The sequence below is a fragment of the Bacillus rossius genome, chromosome 1 (genome assembly GCF_032445375.1).
Source record: "Bacillus rossius redtenbacheri isolate Brsri chromosome 1, Brsri_v3, whole genome shotgun sequence".
Lineage (NCBI taxonomy): Eukaryota > Metazoa > Arthropoda > Insecta > Phasmatodea > Bacillidae > Bacillus > Bacillus rossius.
The window spans coordinates 110,082,940-110,104,708 of NC_086330.1; the positions used below are offsets into that span (position 1 = coordinate 110,082,940).

The 21,769-nt window shown below is 35.9% G+C and overlaps 2 protein-coding genes across 10 annotated transcripts in view; one reads left to right on the forward strand and one right to left on the reverse strand.

Moving 5' to 3' along the window:
• Positions 1-8,784, forward strand: part of LOC134542061 (FIGNL1-interacting regulator of recombination and mitosis-like) — a 50,522-nt gene extending 41,738 nt beyond the window's left edge. For all 6 annotated transcript variants that reach the window (XM_063385968.1, XM_063385951.1, XM_063385941.1 and 3 more), the window contains 2 exons: positions 5,708-5,923; positions 8,088-8,784. In XM_063385968.1, coding sequence (XP_063242038.1) covers positions 5,708-5,923; positions 8,088-8,684 — 813 coding nt within the window. In that variant the 3' untranslated portion in view covers positions 8,685-8,784. The remainder of the gene's footprint in view (positions 1-5,707; positions 5,924-8,087) is intronic.
• A 6,364-nt stretch (positions 8,785-15,148) lies between these two features.
• The window catches only part of LOC134542041 (mismatch repair endonuclease PMS2-like), a 71,796-nt gene continuing 65,175 nt past the window's right edge, over positions 15,149-21,769 (reverse strand). For 3 of the 4 annotated variants that reach the window (XM_063385901.1, XM_063385908.1, XM_063385917.1), the window contains one exon: positions 15,151-15,681. In XM_063385901.1, coding sequence (XP_063241971.1) covers positions 15,571-15,681 — 111 coding nt within the window. In that variant the 3' untranslated portion in view covers positions 15,151-15,570. Of the gene's footprint in view, positions 15,682-21,769 lie in introns of all 4 variants that reach the window. The other variant, XM_063385892.1, reaches the window with a different exon arrangement.

Here is a 21,769-nt window from a genome sequence, read left to right on the forward strand (position 1 = left end):
GGACTTCAGGACTGTCGCATCGCGGGACTTCGAGATCGTCACTTCGCGGGACACCGTGGGATGAGTCGCCGATGATAGCAAGTGGAAAATTTAAGAAAACTGTATTATTTGTATTTGTTTTGAGAATTTAACTTGTATTTGTGTAAAATTTGGTAATTTGTGTATGTCAACATGGATAACGCTAGTACGAACAGCAGCGAATCAGATTTTATGGGTTTTCAGGAAAATGTAGAAAATTCCGAACAGTCAAATCCAAATTTGGAGACAAGTTTAATTGAACAGGATTTTTCATGTCAACAGGAAAAACTTGTAAACATGGAACATCCTGCCGAACGAGGTCAAGATATGGAATCTCACACAATTAGCAGCCCAGTTTAGGTTATGGGGGGGTCGGTTTCAATTGATCAATTGTTATTGAATATGATGAGGGAAATGAAACAGGGACAACAGGAAATGACACAAAAAATTGAACAGAGCTTTACATGCCAACAGGAATAAAACAGAAAATGGAACAGGGACAGAATGAACTTGCTCAAGGTCAAAAGGAAATCAATAACAAAATAGAAGGAAATTCACAAGAGATTGCGAAGTTAAGGAGCGAAATAGGCACACAGTTGCGACAGGAATTTGGCAGGGTGGAGAACAAACTTGATGACTTTAAAATTAAATTTAATTTACAGGTAGCCACGTGTACAAACAAAGTAGATGAATGTGCAAATAATGTGGCAGAAATGCAGGTGGAAAGGGAACAAACTAATTTAGGAACTTGTGAAATGAAAATAATAGTGTCAAAAGAAAGTGTAGAAAGTATTGGGCGTGATGTACACGAACATGTAAACATTGGGAATAAATGTGAAAAATTCCTAGATGAGGTAAGCAGGGAATGTTTGGACAATGTGGTTGAAAAAATTAGTAAATGTAGAGTTAATGGACATGTGAACAGGTTTTTGTGTAAACAGATGAAAAAAGTAGAAAATGAAATGCAAACGTTCTCAGATACACTTAAGGATGAGTTTGCTGAGGAAGTAATCGGTGAATTGACTTTTGCAGATTGCGGAGAAATGTTAAAAGGGAGATTTTTTCCAAGTGTAAGCGGTAATGTACCAAGATGTGGGTTGTGTGTACCGAATATGTTACAAACCAAAACTTTCGCACTGATCCATGTGAGAAAAAATGTGCAACATGATCAGAGGGTTTTTGTGTGGAAGCATGTGTACAGAACTATCGCCGAGATAGTAAACAGTTTTTTGTTCTGTTCAAAGGCAGAAGAAAGTTATGATAAATGGACAGGGGTGATGCAACCTCTGGAAACAGTGTGTTTTGACTTGTTTGGCCCACTGCCTAGATGGAGGGGTGGAGTCAAAACTAGTTGTGTCATATTTGATGTTTTTTAAATTTTTTGCAAATTTTGCCATTTTTTTTTTTCTCTTTTTTCAGATTTTTTGTTTGTTGAATTGTGTACTTTTGAATAATGTTTTGTATTGTATAGAGTTTTTGTATTTTTTAAAGAATAGTTATAGTATAATATAGGAATGCACGAATGAGATTTATGGCAGCAATTTTTTACAAGATTCTTAAAGAGAAGGAAGATAAATAACTATGTTAATGTGAATATTTTCTGTTTTGAAACAGTATAGTAATAATGGTATAAATTCTTTTTGAGTAGACAGTTACTAAATATTATGTGAAGAAATACTTATATTATGAGAATTGCATTGCACTTGGCTAATGTTTGGGTTGTTTAATGTGGTATCATGGGAAGATGTTAACTAAAATTTATGAGCTATGTTTTTGGAAAATGAAAGAATTTTTGAAAAGGTTTAATATTTTAAATTAAAATGCCACATATTGGTAATGGTAAATGTTTGTTTTGAATTGATGACAGGGTGACAACATCCTATATTAAAGGTATGAAGTGTAATACTAAACGTTAATGCATAACAGTCGTCGAGTTTTGAAGCTACAGAAGCATTTGTGTGTTCATGATGGCAAGAATTTAGGTGAATTTTTCGTATTGTCCTAAATAATGCAGCAAAGGTATTTTTCTTGGTGTAATGTGTTTTTTGAGGCAGCTGGGGGCCAGGAGGTTAGTTTTAAATATGTTTGCCGGCATGGAGTCCGATGTTTTTTTTTGCAAGGGTGAGTCCCTTCTCCTTGGTCGCTCCCACCCCTCATCAAGGTTAATTTTATGTGCTGTTGTTGCTGAAAGGGGAGATATTGTTTGAAACCTAAGGAAGGGCATTGGTTCATGTAATTTGTTTTTGAAGAATATAAGCATACGTCTGTATCTTAATGAAGTATTTGTCATGCCATGACTGTAGAATTGTCAACTTGTTGTTTATGGAAAATTAAGAGAGGTATGTAAAGATTAAAATTTGATGTGTAATGACAAGTGCAGTGTATATTTGTGTATTTGTTATGTATAATAGGTTAGCCGAGCTGACTAGCAGCTAAAAGGGTTGTAATTGAGCGCCCCTTACCTTTCGGCTAGCTCAGGAGCTAGGAATGAGGATAGAAGAGGTTGGAAGAACTTCGAGTATTTTTGTGTATTTTTTATGTGTAATAGGTTAGCCGAGCTGACTAGCAGCTAAAAGGGTTGTAATTGAGCGTCCCTTACCTTTCGGCTAGCTCAGGAGCTAGGAAGGAATGATAGAGGAGTTTGGAAAAACTGTATGTAATTTGTGGGTAGATTTTTTTGTGTAATAGGTTAGCCGAGCTGACTAGCAGCTAAAAGGGTTTTAGTTGGGCGCCCCTTACCTTTCGGCTAGCTCGGGAGCTAGGAATGAAGGAGTTAGGAATGATTGAGAAGGAAGTTGGAGGAAAAAGAACTGTATTTTTTTTTTTATGTGTGATAATGATGTTTTTGTGTATTTTTTATATAATGGTTAATGATACTAAGAGATGTAAGTACATAATGTCAACAAATGGAAATTCAGTGTGTTAATGCAGAATTAAGTTTGTGTGTATTTTGGTGTAAATATTATAAGGTTGTGTAACTTTTTAATAAGAAAGTTTGAATATGATGAGTGATAAGGTAGTGAGTTATAAAAAAGTTTAAAGTTTAATTTAAGGTTTTTTGGAATTATATTTGTGGTGGAAAGTTTACTATGTTAGTTTCTGAGTCTTAGGAAGTGATGCATCTGTTCAGAAGTTAGTATTTCTGGGGTTATCAATGTTGAGCAGTCTAGTTATAAATTTGAAATAAGTGTTATCCACGGGTTGAATTTATGATGATGGTATTGTGAAGAATCTTAAAATTTTAGAAGTTTTTTTTTTGGATGGGATATAGGAAGATTTTGTGTCAACAGTTTTGAAGTGATAGTGTTGTCAAAGTTTTGTTAGTGCAGATATGAAGAGTGGAGATTTTGGTTGATTTGTGGGTTAAAGTGGTTATTTCATGGGATTTGAGGAGTTTGTCAGAAGCAGCAGAGAATCAGAGTAACAGCGGTTTTTTAAGGGATTTTAAAGAAGATAATTTGTTTGGAGGTTATTTGTCGTCGTTGAGGTTTAGAAGTTTTTATCGTTGTTGAGAAGTTTTTATCGTCGTCAAGGTGGTCATGGAGACGTAATTCCTGGAGGTTTTGTATTCGTCGAGGTAGTCATGGAGACGTAATTCCTGGAGTTTAAGATTTTTCGTCGTCGTTGAGGTAGTTATGGAGTTTATTGCAGCTGGTGTTGAGGTTTCCACAGTTGTAAAAGTAAGTTGTTCAGAGTTTTTTGTTGTTATTGAAGATTCTTCGTTGACCAGGGGTGTCTGCTTGAAGCTTATAGAGAAACCAGTTTCAAAGTTATTTGTATTTTGCACTGATGAGAGAGAGATAACCGTTTGTGAAGAGTTGTTGACATTTTGTAGTAGAGATATGTTTTCAAATTTTTGGCTTTTTAACAAAAGAATTGAGGTTGTTGCAATTTTTAAGTAACAGTTTTTTGAATTTCTTTATAAACAAGGGTAGTAACAACTGGATGCATTTATTTCTCAGGATGTTTTTGTATTTATTTTGTACAAGTTAGTTTTTCACTTTTGTAACTTTTCAATTAAATATAGTGTTAATTTAATTAAAAAGTTAGGGGGGTAATGTAATGTTGCAGAACCCTGCCCTCCTAATTAAATAATTTTTCTTTTAAACTATTTTCATGAATGTAAATATTTCTTAAAAAGTCTTTCTAATTATATTTTACCGTTTTCATGTATTTTAGGGTTGATATTTTTCACTTGCTATGTGTTTTAAGAAGGTATTTTTTATTTTAACAGACATTTTCTATCATTAGTAATTTTTATGTAATTATTCACAAAGAAGTCGCTGTTCTAGATTTTTACCTGTTTAGGCCTACTTTTTCAGGTTTTTTCTCAATAAGTTTAATTTTGTAAAGTAATTCGTATTATAATTATTGTTCTTAAATTGTATTAACGTGTTGTAATATAATTATAAATCACGGGACTGTGTCTGGGCTTGTGTGATGGTTAGAAAGAGAGGCATGAGAGGCCTGTAAGTGGGAGTGAGAAAGGAACAGTGCTTCCCCGCCAACCGAGATAAAGATGGTAATCCCCCCCCTGCATGGGAACTGAGTGATAACTGCTCTCTCACGGTGTGGGAGAGAGAACGAGAATGGGAGTCCCCGATTTCGAGGTGAAATTGAAAAGAGATAGATCAGAGGAAGCCCAGAGTTGTGTATGTAAAAGGTTTTTTCATGTATTGTAACTTGTTCTGTGATTGGTTTGTATCTGTAAGAGTGAATGAAGCGTGCGTGTGATTGGTCGGTGAGGTCATGTGACGTCTACTCCCTGCGTGGAGGAGACGAGTTCATGAGATCACCAGTCGTCTGTCGAACGCTGGACGAGTAGGTCGCGTTCGATGGCTTCTCGCTAAATTATCATGTAATTTGCGAAGAGATCATTTCACGTTGGTGGTCGGAGCCAGGCCTATATTTAAATCAACCTAATTTTCTTTTTTTTTGTTTTGGATATAATTTAATTAGAAATTGCGGCCACCTTCGTAGGCATGTTGGCTCGGGGCGGAATTCGTTTTCGCTGGGTGCGGTTCTCTTCGAGGTCGTCCCATTTTTTGTACTTGCAGTAAAACATTACTGAAGGACTCAATCTACGCGATTATTATCCGGTAATTTCTCGTCATGCGAGCTACCAGCAGTTTTTCGACGGGCAGATGTATGTGGACTGAATGAGTAACCTCTTTTGAAAGTGTTTGGAATCGTCTGTGCATCATTCTATTAAAATAAAATCATCAAAATTTGCAATCGGCGTTGAACTGTTTATTTTTTGTATATAACGAACCGTTATAATTTTTTTCAGGCAAGGAAAATTTCATATGTTGTTGCTATGGAAACTGTGAACTGTTGTGCATCATGTATGAGGGACTGTGTTTTGGTTTTTGTGTAAACTAAAAATAAATCTACATAAACATCTTTTTCTTTAATAAAAACAATCTAAATTCAAACGTAACGTCAAAAATCAAAACATTTATTAAAATTACAAAATTTATTTTTTGAAGAATGTTTTTGTGGATATTGAAGTCAGGTCGTGTTTTAGCCGGGCTAAACTGATTTGTAATAATTCTTAAGGAGAAAGTGCAAATAAGGGGATTGTGAATTCGAGGTTCTACTGTATATGGTAGTGATAGCTTTATTAAAATGTGTTTTAATCACAAGTGAAATATAGGCTGTCTGTCAGAAACAAGAATGCACCTCGCAGGTGTGCAGTTTGTCTGCGGTCGCTGGCAGCATGACGGCCACGCCTCCGGACGGAGGACTGGTGACGCGGGTTGTCAGCCTGTGGCACAGCGTGGAGAACGCAGTGTCTAGCCTTGGAGATGATGCCCTCGCGCACTGGCTCCATCGGCTCATGTTGCATCTGTGCGATGCCACCACGGCACTACTGGCACACATCAACAATCGCCAGCTCCAGCAGGCAAGAATGTTTACTCTTATGTACAATGAGAGTCATTATTTATTTTTATTTTTTTAAAGGTATGCATCTTGTAAAATTCCAAAAAATTTTATCAAAGCAAATTTTTCTGTGCGGATATTAAATTATAAATTAAACTATAGAAAATTTGTTTAAAACAAGAGCGTTAAAAATATATTCACGGATAGATTAAAAAATTACAAAGCTCACAAACTTAATTTTCATTTTTTATTAGATTTTTAAAACATTTTAGGTTCAAAAAAGTGAAGTAATTCTTCACTAGCTATGGTCTGCAGTAAATGACAAGGTATGTGAATAGTTCTGCAACACATAATCTGAAAGGTAAAAGACACATGTTTTGAATATTGTTTTAAAACAACTTAAAACTTTCTTGTATTTTATGGCATTGAAGTATTCTTACAGATGGTCAGAGAAGGAAAGTACCGGTAAATATTTTTAAAGAATACTTTTTATTATTTGTATTTTAATTTTATGTATCAGTAAGCAACTGTGTTATATGTACCGTATTCACTCGCGTAATGTCCGCCCCCTTTATTTATATATCCTTAAAAGAAAAAATTAAAAATTCGCATAATGTCCGCACCAGTCGTCTACGGCGGGCAACACAACTTTGGCCACCCCTAAAGGACGCAGTACGAATGGAAAGTTGACGGCTCTGTAAACAAAGCCGTGACCTTGAGGTGTCCTTTCTCTCCTGTTCTGAAAGGGTGGGGAAATTCGTTGAACTGAACAAAGCACGGTCAAAGGCCCCGCCCGCGTATAAGCCCCCCTCCTTGTTTTGTAAACATTTTTGAGAAAAATTTAAAAACGTGTTTTTCTGGGTTTATCTGAGGGCAGGGCAGCTTGGCATGCATCAAACAACAAGCCATGTATTGTGAGCGGCGGGAGGTGATTTTGTAAGTGTCCGTTCTCAGTAGGACCGTCGTGAGGCATGCCAGACGTAAGCAGTTAGTCCTATCTCAAACGACTTAAAGATAAAGAAAGCTGGTCTAGGGCGCTGCCGCTGTGTTGATGTGGAGTGTTGTCGGAGAAGAAGAGGGGAAGTGAAGGAGGAAGGGAAGTGGGTCAAGGATTCTAACACTCCTTTGTCTGGTTGGCTGGCTAGCTGGCAGGAGGGAGGTTAAGCCACGCCTCTGCCTCTCTCCCCTCCTGTCACAGCGCTGCCTCTGCCTCTCACCCCCCTGCGGAGTCGTTGCCTCTCTCTTCCTTCTGCCGCGTCGCTGCCTCCCCCGCCCTTTATCATTAGAACAAAGACGCACGACTTGAATAGAACACAAAATTTTGTATTTTTCCTCGTATAATGTCCGCACCCCATTTTTTGGGCCAAAAATGTGGTCAAATTACTGCGGACATTACGCGAGCGATTACGGTATTGGGGCACATAATTGTCTAAATATATTACATTATGTTTGAGCTAAGAATTACATCTCTCATTTCTGCTCTTATTCTATAGTTGCTTTACTGCATCATTTACAATGTTTTATTGAAGATATTTTCTATCAGTTTACAGTTTTTCTGTTTATTTATAAAAATATATAAAAATTTTGTTTGGTTATATTTTCAATGTTAATACAACTAGATGTGAATTTCCTTTCATAACTCTTATCAAACTCATTTAGCAACAACAATACTATTTATTTTATGAAATTCCAATCTCATCTTGTTAGGCAACTATAATTCATGAATGTTATTTAGTAATGCAAATATATCTGACATATGATGCGTAAACATATTTCTTAACACTAACTCCAGGTGGGGACTGAGTAAGTGAACTATAAGCAACAATGGGCAAGTATCTAAGTAAATGACCTAAATTCACAGAAACATGGTCAGCAATACTGAAATCAATCAGACCCTATAATAGCATTGAGGATGCCCTTTGCCATTCCATCTTCTAGATCTGCTATTTTAAGAAAATTTATATTGTACATCATCATCTTTATATATATAAAATCATAAATACAATCTCTTTTTCAGTGACACATCTGTTGAACCATCACAGCAATTGCTAAAGTCTTAAGTGTGCAGAATACAGACATTGTCTACTTCATTTAACTCATACAACTATCCACATTTGAACAGAATAATTTTTTTTGGTGAGTACAATTTTTTAAGGAAACCAAATATGTCTCATTTTTATTTCCAGGTGTTGAGTTGCATGAGAAAGCTGGTGTCAGTCAGATGTTCATCTGCGAAGCTGTGTGTGGTTATGATCCTACGAAATCTCGGCGACAAGTACATGGACATGGACGCAGACCAATCGGCTGTGTCAAAGCTGGTAGCAGGACTCTTCGCCACTCTCCTCAAGGACAAGAACGTCCTGGTGTCAGAGGCCATTCTCGAGGCGTTTGAGTACTTCGCCCACGTCACCCAGCATGCGGAGATAGTTGCAGCTTCTGTACAGGACGACGAGGCATCCCAACAGAAAGTTGCAGCCTACTTACAGAAGATTTTACCGAATCAAAAACCTGTGCTTGCCATGAAACAATATCTTTCTCATCAATCACAAATTGAGTTTGTGCACAAGTGTTGTGCTCCAAGTGTGAATGGTAGCATTCAGGGAACACAACCAGTGAAAAAATTTAAAGTTGACGGTTGTGATGATAATGTGAAAAAAGATATTCAGCAGTACTTAGCTTTATCCAAAAAAGTTGTTGGTTTTGTACTTCTAAAGAGAGTTCCTTGTGATGAGAGAGTCGAGCTGAAAAAGTCTGCCGCAGAAATGTTAGACGCCTGCTGTTAAAAACCGTGTTTTACAAACTACTAATAATTACGTACAGTGATGGAAATTATATGCATATATTTTTTATTTTTTTAAGATCAAAATACAGCTGTTAACATAATTGTGTTCACTTCCTTAATGAAAACTATTAGCCAGTTTCTCCAATATCATCTAACTTTTAAGGATTGCTTAAGGGGAATTAGGTCTCGCCATCTTGAAGTTAAAAATGTTTTGATACAGCTCGCAATCAAGCTTCGATGCTAAATTTTTTGGTTCAACGTGGCATCGGACTAAGCTTTGGCTTAAGTTTGAAGTCAACACTCGTGAACTGGTGTGATTATCATAATACACCGTGTTAGTCGTCCACATGAAATAACAAGTTTTTTTCCCAGCAATTACATTTGAGCCTATTGGTAAATATGTGGTTGCAACAAGGTATAGAAGGTCTAGGACATATGATTTATGCCTTGACATACCAAAAAATGGGATTAACATTAAAAAATTTGAATTATAGCAACAAAAAAAAATGAAAAATCCAAGATGATGGGGCTGTATCCCTCTTAAGGCTGTGTGTGGAAGGGCTGCCCAGTGCATTGAATTGTTTCACTAATGGCAGATCCCGTCCCGTCTCATGCACTATACAGGCAGTTGTCAATGTGTGTCAAGGAAACCAGATTTGGCCATTTGTGATCATCTGGCACAATAAATGGCCTTGCACTGGAAATTTTCTCTGCTAGTCTTCCCGAATGTCACATTGTGCATGCTCTGGTGGGAACCCCTGCAGGGTTTACTCGCCACACCTCAACCACGCATCCCATGACTCAGCTGCGCTGCTGTGCCTCTAGCAACTCGGCTACCTGGTGGTGAGGTAGCCACTGAGATCCTGACCATCGTTTTAATTCCTTGTCGCCTTCTCCTTTCCCCCTTGTGCTGAGTAGAGGAACTCCAGAACAGAGAGGCAATTATGAGGGAAGTCATAAAAATGTAAAATGTTTGCAACTAACCAATTCTTTTTTTTTCACCCAATTTAATTTATGGCATCTTACAAGGGGAGGGTCCAAGTTTGGCTCACCGATTTAGGTTAAACTGTGTGAGTAAATGCAGGTAGATGCCCCTTTCAAAAGTAGAATTCGAGGGATATTGTTCAGGAGTTTTCACATCAGTGGCGTTGGGCAGTGGTCAAGTGCATTATCTGGCAATCCACTGGTTTGGGTTCGATACCAACTGGTAACATTTTTTTTCCATTTTTTTTTATTCCTCACAATATTAAACTATTAATTAAAGAATTTAAGTATATTTAAGTAGTAAAGAAGTGTGTGGCATGACCATAATCAGCAAATCTTCAAGGGTGTCTGTATGAAGTAACTGGTAAAACTAGCTTTTGAAATCAGGTAACCTCAATTAAACTGGTAACCTCCGGTAAATATGAAATAAATAATTAAAGTTTATTATTTGTAATTTAAATTACATTACGAATATTGTTATACACGTTATTCTATTAAGTGGTTTCTACTTCAGTACTGTTAATGTTTTTTTCGTTTTAACATTGATGTCGACCGGGGCCACGCCCCCTAGAGCCCGATATGTTACCACCCTCCTACCACTCCTTCTTCTGACCCATCCATTTGAATCTCCCGCGGCCAACGTATGCGTGTGTGTGTGTATGAACGCCCGGAAAGAGGCAGAGTCGAGCCAGTGCCTCATTCCCTCCTAATTTATTGAATTATTATTATTATTACCATTGTATTTCTTTAATTATCCCTAGTGTTGTGTATGTAAGTTTCAGGGAATAATTATTTCATTTGTTTTCCTTTCGGCAGAAATGCTAAAGGGCTGCCACAGACTCAGACTTGCCGAAGGCCATCCAGTTACTGTAACTTTCTTTAATTCTTTCTTCTTTAATTCAATTATTACGTGGTTGCGGTTCATGAACCACCGGGGTAAAATGTAAAAGGGTGTGTGGTAATTTAATTGGTTTTATTAAATATGCCACGGCGCGATACGGCTCGGAATAACGGTACTATCCGTCTTGGCGCGCAACGATACTGTCCTGCCACCCCGGCGGCCATCGCTCGCCCCAGTCGCTTCGCATCACCACCCGAGGTAGGACGTGCTCTGCACTCCGAGGACTTCAACTTCGCTATACTGACCTGGTAATCCTGTTCTGTGTAATTCTTTTTCTTCTTAATCGTTTTCGCTTTCCTCGGAGCCTACCTCTGAACGTAACATCCGACCACGTGGTGGCTGGAAAGCCCGTAAACCGATCGCACCTCAAGGGTTTTAAACAGTTTCAACTTATTTTCTAGTTCTTTTGTAACGTGCTCAAGCGGGAATTTTACCGTGTAGTCTACAATAAATCACAGTGTTATCGAACTTGTCTTTTTTCGTTTGACCACGTATGAACTCCAGTTTGGCGTGTGGGACGCCATAAGAGCCCACGATGCTACTACATAGCGTGCCCGTTGCTGAGAGCGGACCCAGGTTAATTATTCCGTAGGCAGTGTACGGGGGTCGAGTCACGTCTCCACACGAGCGACGTCACGCCCAGAGTTAAGAGTCTCATCAGGGTCCGTGCCCCCCTAGACACAGTGGCGCCCTTCTTATTTAACGTCTCTCTAACACTCCAACAACCCCCAGCAACATCAACATCAAATTTTAGGTTAGGTTAGCCACATAGGTAATTCATAACCTATCATTCTAATGCATTCAAAGTTTTTTAATGTAGTTAACCTAGTCACACTATTTCAAAATATTTTAATTGTAGCCAACTTATCACAACTGATTATTATATTACACTAATTGTAACATATAAAAGCTAATCTAACCACTCTGAGTGGTAAACTACTGGTAAAAAAAACTGAGTTATTGTAAATAGTGTCTGGGAGTAAAAATGCAATTTATAACTTTTTTTTTCCCTCCAGAAATGAATCTTTCCTTCAGAATGACAATTTTAATAGGGTGAGTTATATTGAGTAAAAACATAGGAGCAGTTGAAATTCTGTGTTAGTTTTCTCCTGAGAAAAGAGTTTTTATTATGTAATTGTTAATTTCTTTTGGTATGCATATGTTTTAATAAAAAAATGGGACCTATTAACGGTACACACAACCTTCTTTTCCTGCAGAAAAAGTATTAATAATGAGTGGCGCTGCAGGACTATTCGTGTCTGAAAGGTCAGGGAAATTTTTCAATTCAGGTCTGGAAAAGTAAGGAATTTTGAAATTCCAAGATTGTAGCAACCATGCTTCACTAGTAGAAAAGTCGTACTGCTAGAGCCATTAGCCATATGCTCCGAACGCACAAAAGAAAATAAAAAGTATCAAATTGCAATATAACAAAATATTACTAATGTCGGACAAAAATTAAAATCACAAACCATGCTCTAGAGTAAATACAATTAAAAAAATTATCATTTAAAACAATTCCTGTTTAGATGCATTAACTGAATATATTAATTTTAAATATATACATATACTCAGGCAAGAAATTATGGAACATTGAAAGGGGCACCCACCTGCTTCTACTCACACTGTTTAAGCCAAATCAGTGAGCTCCAGCTTGGGACCCCTCCCCCCCTGTTAATAACTAGGCCTGTGAGAACATCCAAATTTTCAATTACAAATTGTAGAATATTATTCCTATTCAATTCTACCTCGAATGTTAACACTTCGAAACAACAAATATTCGTTTCCTTATGAATATTTGACATAGCATACCTCATGAGTTTATTGTATACCAACATTCACTGTTGAAGTCAAGTCTTTTGTGCAATATAAAAACTTTCTTTTATATTTTAATGCGACTTTCTAATCAAAAACACGAACAATAAGCGACATTTTAAACATTCAACAAGAATGCAAAAGTTTTTTTCCACTACTGTTTCGCCAAACAATAATGGAAAACTTGTGTGAATGATTAAAACACAGCACATTTGTGACATTTCAAACGTAAAAACAAATATTATTTGTATTTGTTTCATTATACGTACCAGAAGTGCAAAAAAATAAATAAATGTCAACAATCACGGACACTCCATAGTTTCAACAGTGTATAGATCTATAGTCACAATCAATATAACACCATGCGACACAATATCAGCTCTCTTGCTGTATGTATCTATGATGATACAGAACTTGCTACTCAAAAGAAAATAATGGTTCTGGATATCAGATGAAATTAGCAGAAATTGTGTTTATAATAGGGATGGGACGAATCCACATTTTGGTCGAATCCGAATCCTTGTTCGAATCCTCAGTGTTTGTCATCGAATCTCGAATCCCAGTCCCACACTAAACTTCACCACATGTTATTAAAAAAAATCACACATTTATTTTAAAAAATTACATAGGACTATGTATTAAAAAAAATCACATGTGTATTTATAAAATTGTAAAATAAGTGCATAGTGTATACACCTGATATAAAATAGAGACAAATAACCTCAAAAACCACACACATAAGTTTGCATCTGTCTAATTCTCTGTTAAATTAATCCTTCCTATGTTTTCAATAAAATACATTTGTATAACAGACACCATTTAAAAAAATTACATTTTTTCTGCAATGTTATATTATTGAAGGTTGGAAATGATCGAGTAGTTATGCTAATTGACAAAATGCAGCGTAGTTTATCTTATGTTTGTGCTATTTCCGTTGCCTTTATAATACAGTTTAGGTATACAATTTTCTAGAGCTGGGCGAACCTCAGTTATCTGGTTTCGAACCGAACCGAACCGAATCGAACCATAGCAAAAAAATTTTGAACCAAGCCGAACCGAACCTCATACAGAAATAATTGTTTTGAATTAAAATGAACCGACCACCAGCATTTTGGTCTTTAACTGAATGGTAAGAAAGAAAGGTTCTCCAGCCATATGTAAAATTAAAACATTATATAGCTTAGCTTTATTAAAACATTGCAAAACATTTTATAAGTAAAGTTTATGCAATAAATAATGAAGGAAAGAAAACAGTTTAGAGAAAATCATTTTTCATTTAATTTCTTTAGATATATATACTTTTAATTCATGAAGAAATTCCATCTAAATTCAAAAAGACTATCTTCCTTTTTCAGTGTACACTAACATTCATTAAAAAAAATATAAGATTATAAAGATAACGAAAATTCAGCATAAGGCCACAACATATTTTTGTGGTAGACATAACCTAACATTTTTAAAAAGTAAAACTTTTTAATAGGACATTAAAAAAAAGTCGAATGTGAATTAAGTTACCTATCCACATTACAAAACCCGCTGACTGCAGTTGCTGTTTTCTTGGAAGAATGCTGCTCGTCAGAAGAAAATTTAGACATTTTTTGGGGTGGTTCTGGGTCATCTGGGTCGTCATTATCTTTTCTCTATTTGGAAAACTTAAACGACGTAAGTCCTGCTAGTCGCAAATCACCTCAAGAACAATAATATTGTAAACGTAACGTAAGTCAGTGTGGTTATAAAAATTTGCGTCGGAAAAAAGAAAACATGAGAAATAATGATGGCTGCCGCAACTACACTAGTCAACTTAGTACCGTACTGTAATATTTACTGGACCAGTACTTTTAATACACAAGATTAAATTAATATTTTCAGTACCTGACTGTTATAACCAAAAAGTCCAAAGAAAATAAATACATTTCAGTAATTTAAAATACGTAATTTACGTAATCATTTCCTACCGCATTTGTCTTGTGTTAACTTGATCACGTTAGTTTGGCCGAAATACGAGAGTTCTCGTACATGCGCTTTAGTTTAACGTATGGGGTACGCAATCTTTGGTGATTTTACAACACTTCTCGTACACGCACTATAGTTAAAGGTATAATATACAATACCTTTGGCATTTGTACGATAGTTTATATTACGTAGTACGAGAAATGCATACAAAATTCTCTAAAGTAAACAAAAAACAAAGCGCGCCTATATGAAAAAATGCTATGAGAGTTATGCGACGATTAATAACTTTTTTTTATTATTTTGTCTGCGCTTGAAACTGTTGAGGCGACGATTATGCAATAAAAGTCGGAATATTACAAGTAATGGAATTTTGTTGTGCTGTTTTGTGAATGGTCTCAAATGGGGGTTAGAAAATGATAAAAACGTAATTTTTTTTTTTAAACGAACGTTCGGTTTTTCGAATATATTTTAAGAGGTTTCGAACCGAACGTAAGGATTCGGTTCGGTTCGGTTTGAAATTTTCAAACTTCGCCCAGCACTACAATTTTAAATTACTACCTAAAACTCTTAAAAACCCACCTCGAATCCCACCTCGGATCCTACGAATCCTCGAATCCATAGGATTCGGTATATTCGACGAATCCAAGATTCGAAAATCCCATCCCTAGTTTATAATATTGCCAAACTAAATTACTGTTTGCTTGACTGCAGTTGATGAAAACGTGTAAATATATACGGTTTAAAAACGTAAATATGAGCTTATTTAATCACTGATTTGGGAACACAGCATTAAAATAAAAATTTACATTTTTCACGAAATGTATCAGATTTCACTGTATTTTGCAGTTCACAAAAATTTTCTTGATCAATATGATGAGTAGGGTGTTTTGTAAAATTAGATGAACAAGAAGTGAAATGTTGGTTGGTTGGTTGGTTGGGTTAGGTTAGGTTAGGTTAGGTTAGCTGCATAATATAAAAAAATAAACTGTTTTCTTTCAAAATTTCAATATTTATAAAAGTTTACATACACATACACTATACAGGTAAAAAAAATATTTACATACACAACTGAAAACATTAGAGTTTCCAATATCTCAAAAAATTATAGCAAAAATGGAGCAAACATTGTAACTGGAATGAAGTTATTTCACATGAACATTAAACACTTCATTACAGGAATATAGACATGGAGAGACTATGAAAACAGTGACTGAATGCTTTGTCATTTAAATGATACTTATGAGGAGACAGCACTTTGTGCAAGCGCTTTTATGGCATTACTTGCCAATTTGTCACACATTACCAAATTCACCAAATGTCGCATGGTCGGTCTACCATGGGGACAGTTCTGGAAAACAAAAGAAAGGAAAAACTCTTGAATAAACACATAATAAATACACTGTGATAGCAAAAAGAAATTTTAAATACATGTCCCTTTTTTTATTGGAAAATTAAATTGCAAGTTACTGTCTTCATAACAGGCCAAGGCTTAAATACTGAGTTCCTTTAATAATGATGTGACTTTTTGGACTTGGATACTAGGTTGTCTTTTACAATCACAAAATTTATTTGATCTAAAATATTTACCATTTGAGTTTTTAAGATACGAAAATGAGGCTAAGCTTACAATATTGATGACTGCTGACAATGCAGACAAACTTAACATTGTGTTTGAGCAGGGGTAGATTCAGGGGGAGTACTGAAGGGGAGGGAGGATAAATAGCAGCCCCCCCCCCCCCCCCCCCCGTCCTAAAAATGGAAAGGATTTAAAGGCAAAGTGTTTCTATCCCTGCCCCTCCCTCCGACTTAAATTCTGTGTATGCTGTGTGTGAGTATATAAACAGCAGACTCGCTTTCGCTCATTGGGATCTGCGCCCCCAAACCCCCATATGAGTTTTATATCTAAGTTATAAAAGATTGAGTTATGATACAAGGTAATTACAACACATTTGAATATTTCATCAATAGCCTTGCTTAGTCTGAAGATTTGAAGTGTCATTTAGCCTTGTGCATAAACACTTATTCACCTTCCATAACAACTTATATCTATAATCATGAAGCCTGTATTGTTTTGAACATTATAAACTGCCAAACTTACAACCCTTTTATTTGTTCATACAGTTGTGGTAAAATTAACCATATCAAGAATCCACGAACATTTTCAGTATCAATGTAAGAATCATAGATAAATGTGTGCTTGATTTGTAAGACGTGGTACATACTGCAAAGAGTTACAGCTTGAATCATGGAAGCATACAGTTCACAAGAATGAGAGCCACACACAAACAGTTCCGATCCCTCGGGAATAAACTCCATGTCGCAAGGATGTAAATATTTTACAGTCATTAAGAATTTTCGATAATACTAAACTGACTGAACCAACATTTCATTTTAGTTTTAATAACCTAATCCATCAAAACCTCTCCCCCCCTTAAAAAAAAAAAACCTATTATTTATTACCATGACCAACTGTGAGAAATATTCTTCCTTTATTCATTGGACTATGAAATAAAAATGGTTTTATAATTTTCTAAATTATTCCTTGCAAATTTTATTTTTATCTCTATGATTTTATTCAAATAAACTATGTATGTTTAATTTCTTGGTATAAAAGTATATCTGTGATTTAACATTTTTGTTGAAGCTAAGTTAAATAAATAATTCTATATATTTTTTTAAAATTATATTTTATTTTAGTGGATGTGTTTTATTACTAAAAAGCAGATCTAAGATTCCTCGCAGAAGATTCAAGTAAGGTTTTTTTAATGCATTTATTTGTAATATGGAGCCCAAAATTATAATTTGTAATATAAATTAAGCAGAATGTCTTTTGTTAATTTATTTTGTGTTTGTTGACTGATAAAAAGCTGATAGTTCATGTTACCCTGTGAAACAGTATGGAATGTGTAGTGAATGATAGACAATCGTCTAGGCCAGGGTTTCCCAATCTTTTTCAGTCCGCGGCGCACATACATGTTTACTATTTTGTCTCGGCACCCTAACCTATTTGGCTCGTCGAAATAGATAGGTACAATGATACTAGTTAGGTAGATAAGCACAAAAATTAAAATATCCACATTATGAATCTGAACTGTATATTTATATTTATAAGAATATAAAATTAACACAAAAACATTCAAGAGTAATTTAAGAACAACAAAAATAAAATAGAATAGCTACCTAGCTAGTCAATGTGATGGGTGAGCTTGGTGATCTTCACACATTTTTTCAAAACGTGGAATAAGGTTTGACACTGCTACTCACATTTCTTGCTCCACATTGATCTTTGAGCGATATTTGCTCTTGATTACAGCTACAGCTTAAAACCCAGCTTTGCACAAATAAGATGTTGCAAAAGGAATGAAAATTCTTATAGCTTTTGAAGCTAAAGTGGGATATTCATTTTGAACCGATATCCAAAATTCCACCAAATCGGAACATGTGAATCTAGTTCTAAGGCTGCTGTCGCAAGAGAGTTCAATGAGACTTTCTTCTTCTTCCGATGTAAATTCTGGCGGAGCTTGTGCATGGAATGGGTCTTGGATCCACGCATATTTATCGATATCGTCTTCGGTAAAGTATTTTGAAAACCATTCAATGTGCTTCGAAAGGTGTTCCGTGAAAAGAGTCATCAGCTCTTCTGAGACAACAAGCTCATTTGATGTCACATATTCATACAACTGCGGGAAACAATCTTGACTGCGATTTTCATTAATTTTTAATCCAAAACTGCAGTTTTTCCTTAAACTCAGCGATCTTCTCCAGTAGTTTCAGAATGTTCATGTTGTTGCCTTGCAAAGACAGATTCAGTTTGTTAAGTTTTTCAAATATGTCGCACAAATATTCTAGTTTTAGCAAAAAATCTGGTTCAGCAAAGTATCTGGAGTTTGCATGATGCTCTTGTTGTAAAAAACTGTGAATTTCTTCATGCAATTCGAACACACGAATTAAGACATTTCCACGGGAAAGCCATCGTGAATTGCAATAATATATCAGTGCCGTATGTTCAGCTCCCATATCTATGCATAGTTTTTTGAAAAGTCTGGCTTTTAGTGGTCTAGTTTTAATGTAATTTACAGTGCGAATGACATGTTCTAATACTTGGTTTAATTCAGAACTCATCGACTTTGACGCAAGCACTTCTCTATGGATGATGCAATGGGTCCATACAGCATGCGAGGCTTTTTTAAAAATAAGAGCTTGTAATTCTCCGTACCTGCCAGACATTGATCGAGCACCATCTGTACATACACCAATACATTTTTCCCAATTCAAACCATTTTCTGTAATAAACTTGTCAAGAATTTCAAACAAGTCATGAGCCTTTGCACTTTCTGTAATGTTTTTGCAGAATAAGAGTTCTTCGACAATAATATTGTCAGCCACAAAGCGTACGTAACCAGATGTGCATCATTATTACTGTCAGTAGCCTCGTCAAGTTGCAGACCAAATTCCTTTCCTTTCATTTTTTCTATTAATTGGCGATTTAGAACCTCAGCTATGTCATGGATTCTTCGACTGATAGTGTTGTTAGATAAGGATACCTTAGAAATTAATTTTCCCGCCGATTCTCCCACCATAATATACACCTGTAGAGAGCAGCTGGTAGAACAAGCTCTTCTGCAATAGTATGAGGTTTTTTTGCATTTTGCCACACTATATGCTACCTTGAAGGATGCTAACAGGGCGTTGTTAGGTACTGAGGCTTGTTGAGTAAACACATTTTGTGTTTTTTTTTAAATTTCCTATTAAAAAAATTCACGCGATTTTTCAACCATAGCCGGGTGAATGGTTTCAAGATGTTGCTTTAATTTACTTGGAAGCATACTTTCGGTTGAAAAAATTTTCAAACAGAGCACACACTTCGGTCTTTCTTCATTGTTTACTTCTAATGACGTAAAGCCGAAGTCCAATTAGCTATCATCGTATTTGCAATATTTCCATTTTTTTTTTTACTTCCCCGCACTGGTAGACGCATTATCAGTGTCCCTTGTACTACCGACTTGTTTATTTAATAAAAATCTATAAATTTTGACAAAACAAAATACTTATGACGAAAACAAAACGAAAACGACACAATCAAAACAAAACAGGAAATGACGACGTCATCTCGTCTCGCTGCTCGCTTGTAACTAAACAAATGACCATCGCGGGCGGTTAACGGCAGGGGAGGAGAGTACAACACGCCCAAGCAACTGTGGTCCTGTGGAGGGGAATTACGGGAGCACCAGTGTCGCCGTGAGAGAGGGGTCATGAATGAGGAGGTGTTGGTAGTAGGGGAATGCCATTTGCTACGGAAGCAAAGGGTATAAACGAAAATAAGAACTTTTTGATTGGAAAAGAAGATCAAGTATTGATCAAAAGATAATTAATATCTTCAAGTCTATACAATTTATGAATTCTAAATTTAAAAGGCCGAAGAAACTTTGCAATAGTTGTCAAAAGATTACTTCCGTTTTAAATTTGTTTACAAACAAAAATCTTTCTGTGAAATAGAAGAGTTATGTGCTATGTATTAAGATGTTTCATGGAGAAGAAACTTCAGTAGAACCAACGGAACTGGAACTCAAGTAAGTTTACGAGACCTCATTAGTCAATTGACGTCTTCGGATGGTGAATTAGTTAAACGAAGGTCTACGGAACCTGAATACATTGTGTCCAGATAATTACACACAATATACTACCAGAATCGACAACCATTTTTGGCCAGTTCTCAAGCATACTTCGACGACGTACAACGGAACTGGCAGTCATTGTGTCCATCTAACCACGTACGAGCTACGACGAGAATTTAAACCAAATCTCGAGAATAAAGCAAAGACTTGGTAACAATGCTTTATTAGCATTTGTAAGTAGAATACAACAAAAAGGGTATGTAAAAAAAAAAATTGTGTGAAAGTACAAATGTAAAATTGTTTAAGCATCCACTTGTTGTATTTTTCATAAATATAAATTATTTTAGCCTGCTTTTGTGTCGCTTGGTTAAATACTTACCCAGTGGTCTTGTAGTTTTCATTATTTTATGAATGCTCAGACTGAGTTAAACTATTGGATTTTTGAGAGTTGGTTGTTTAATCAATCAGGCCTCGAAGTTGGTCACTTTTTTCACTATTGGTCACTTTTTTCACTTTTTTTGAAGTGTCCATACCAATACCAACTTCGCTATTATTTTTGCCATTTTTAATACAATGAAATTTTTCAGTGAGTATACATTGAAAATAAAATAGGACGTAAATATTATTTCCATTTCATTTTGTATTTATTTGTGCTGTATTTTCACATGGTGTATGCTTTTGTTGTGAAGTGTGTACTTGTCATCGGCAACGCAAGCTACATGTTGCCAACAGTAGTGAAATACAGCTACGCGTACCAGAATACAATCATTGTGCAACAAGAAAATACCAGGTGTATCGGACATTACAACCAAAATTGTATCTTGTTTACATGTGTGTACCGGAATGCTGCGGAATTTCCGTAGAGTTGTAGTGACATTCCCCATTTATTTGTTGGCATCTTGGCAACACTGAGCCGACACTGGCCATTGCATGAGACATGACACCATTTTTATTTTTACTACAAAAAAAACTAAAAGTACGGCGTATACCGTGTTTAATCGCACAATGGTCGCACGCGCGTAATTGTCGCAACCATATTTTAGGCTGTCAAAATTGGGATAAAAAAACTTCTCACGTAAACGTCGCATGATGTTTTTGGTCCCGCTAGTAGATGCCGAGCGCTTTGTGTAGGTATCCTTTCCGTATAAAATGATGTATTTTAAAGTAGAAATCTAATATTTATTCGGTCATTACCACTTACTTAATAAATTAACGGAAAAATACGAAGTTGTTTGACGTGTAAATTTTCTTATAAAGACGTTTTTAAACGTTATTTTCTTTATCTGATTGTCTGCGTTGCCGCGGCATACCGCTTATAAAAATGTAGCCAGCGCATCATCATGTTTGGTTATGTTGCTTCCCGTATAGAGCGCGCGCACGTAGTCGAATATCGATATCTCGCAGAGTGCATACAACGCGCGCTCTCTGTCAGGTGCCGAATTAACTACCTTTGATAGCCCGCAGTCTTTCGTGGTAAGTGTGTACTACGACACGTTAGTTCACGTCAGATTCAAGTGACTTGCGTTCGCGTTAGAGTTTTGGTTCTATTTAAAGTTGAAGAAAGGTTTTTGTTTGGGGAATTATTAATATAGATTGTTTGGCGTGCTCTTGTATACTCCACCTTTTTTTAAATAAACGTACTTTCCATGAACGGGTTTTGTTTTTATGAATAACTTTACCTAACAAAAAATTTTTTTTCCACATATTGGTCGCACCTCTACTTTTCAAACTTGATTTTAGAATAAAATGTGCGACGATAATACAAAAAAACACGGTATTTGTACAGATAGAGTTTGCGGTTGGACAAATTAAAATACTGAA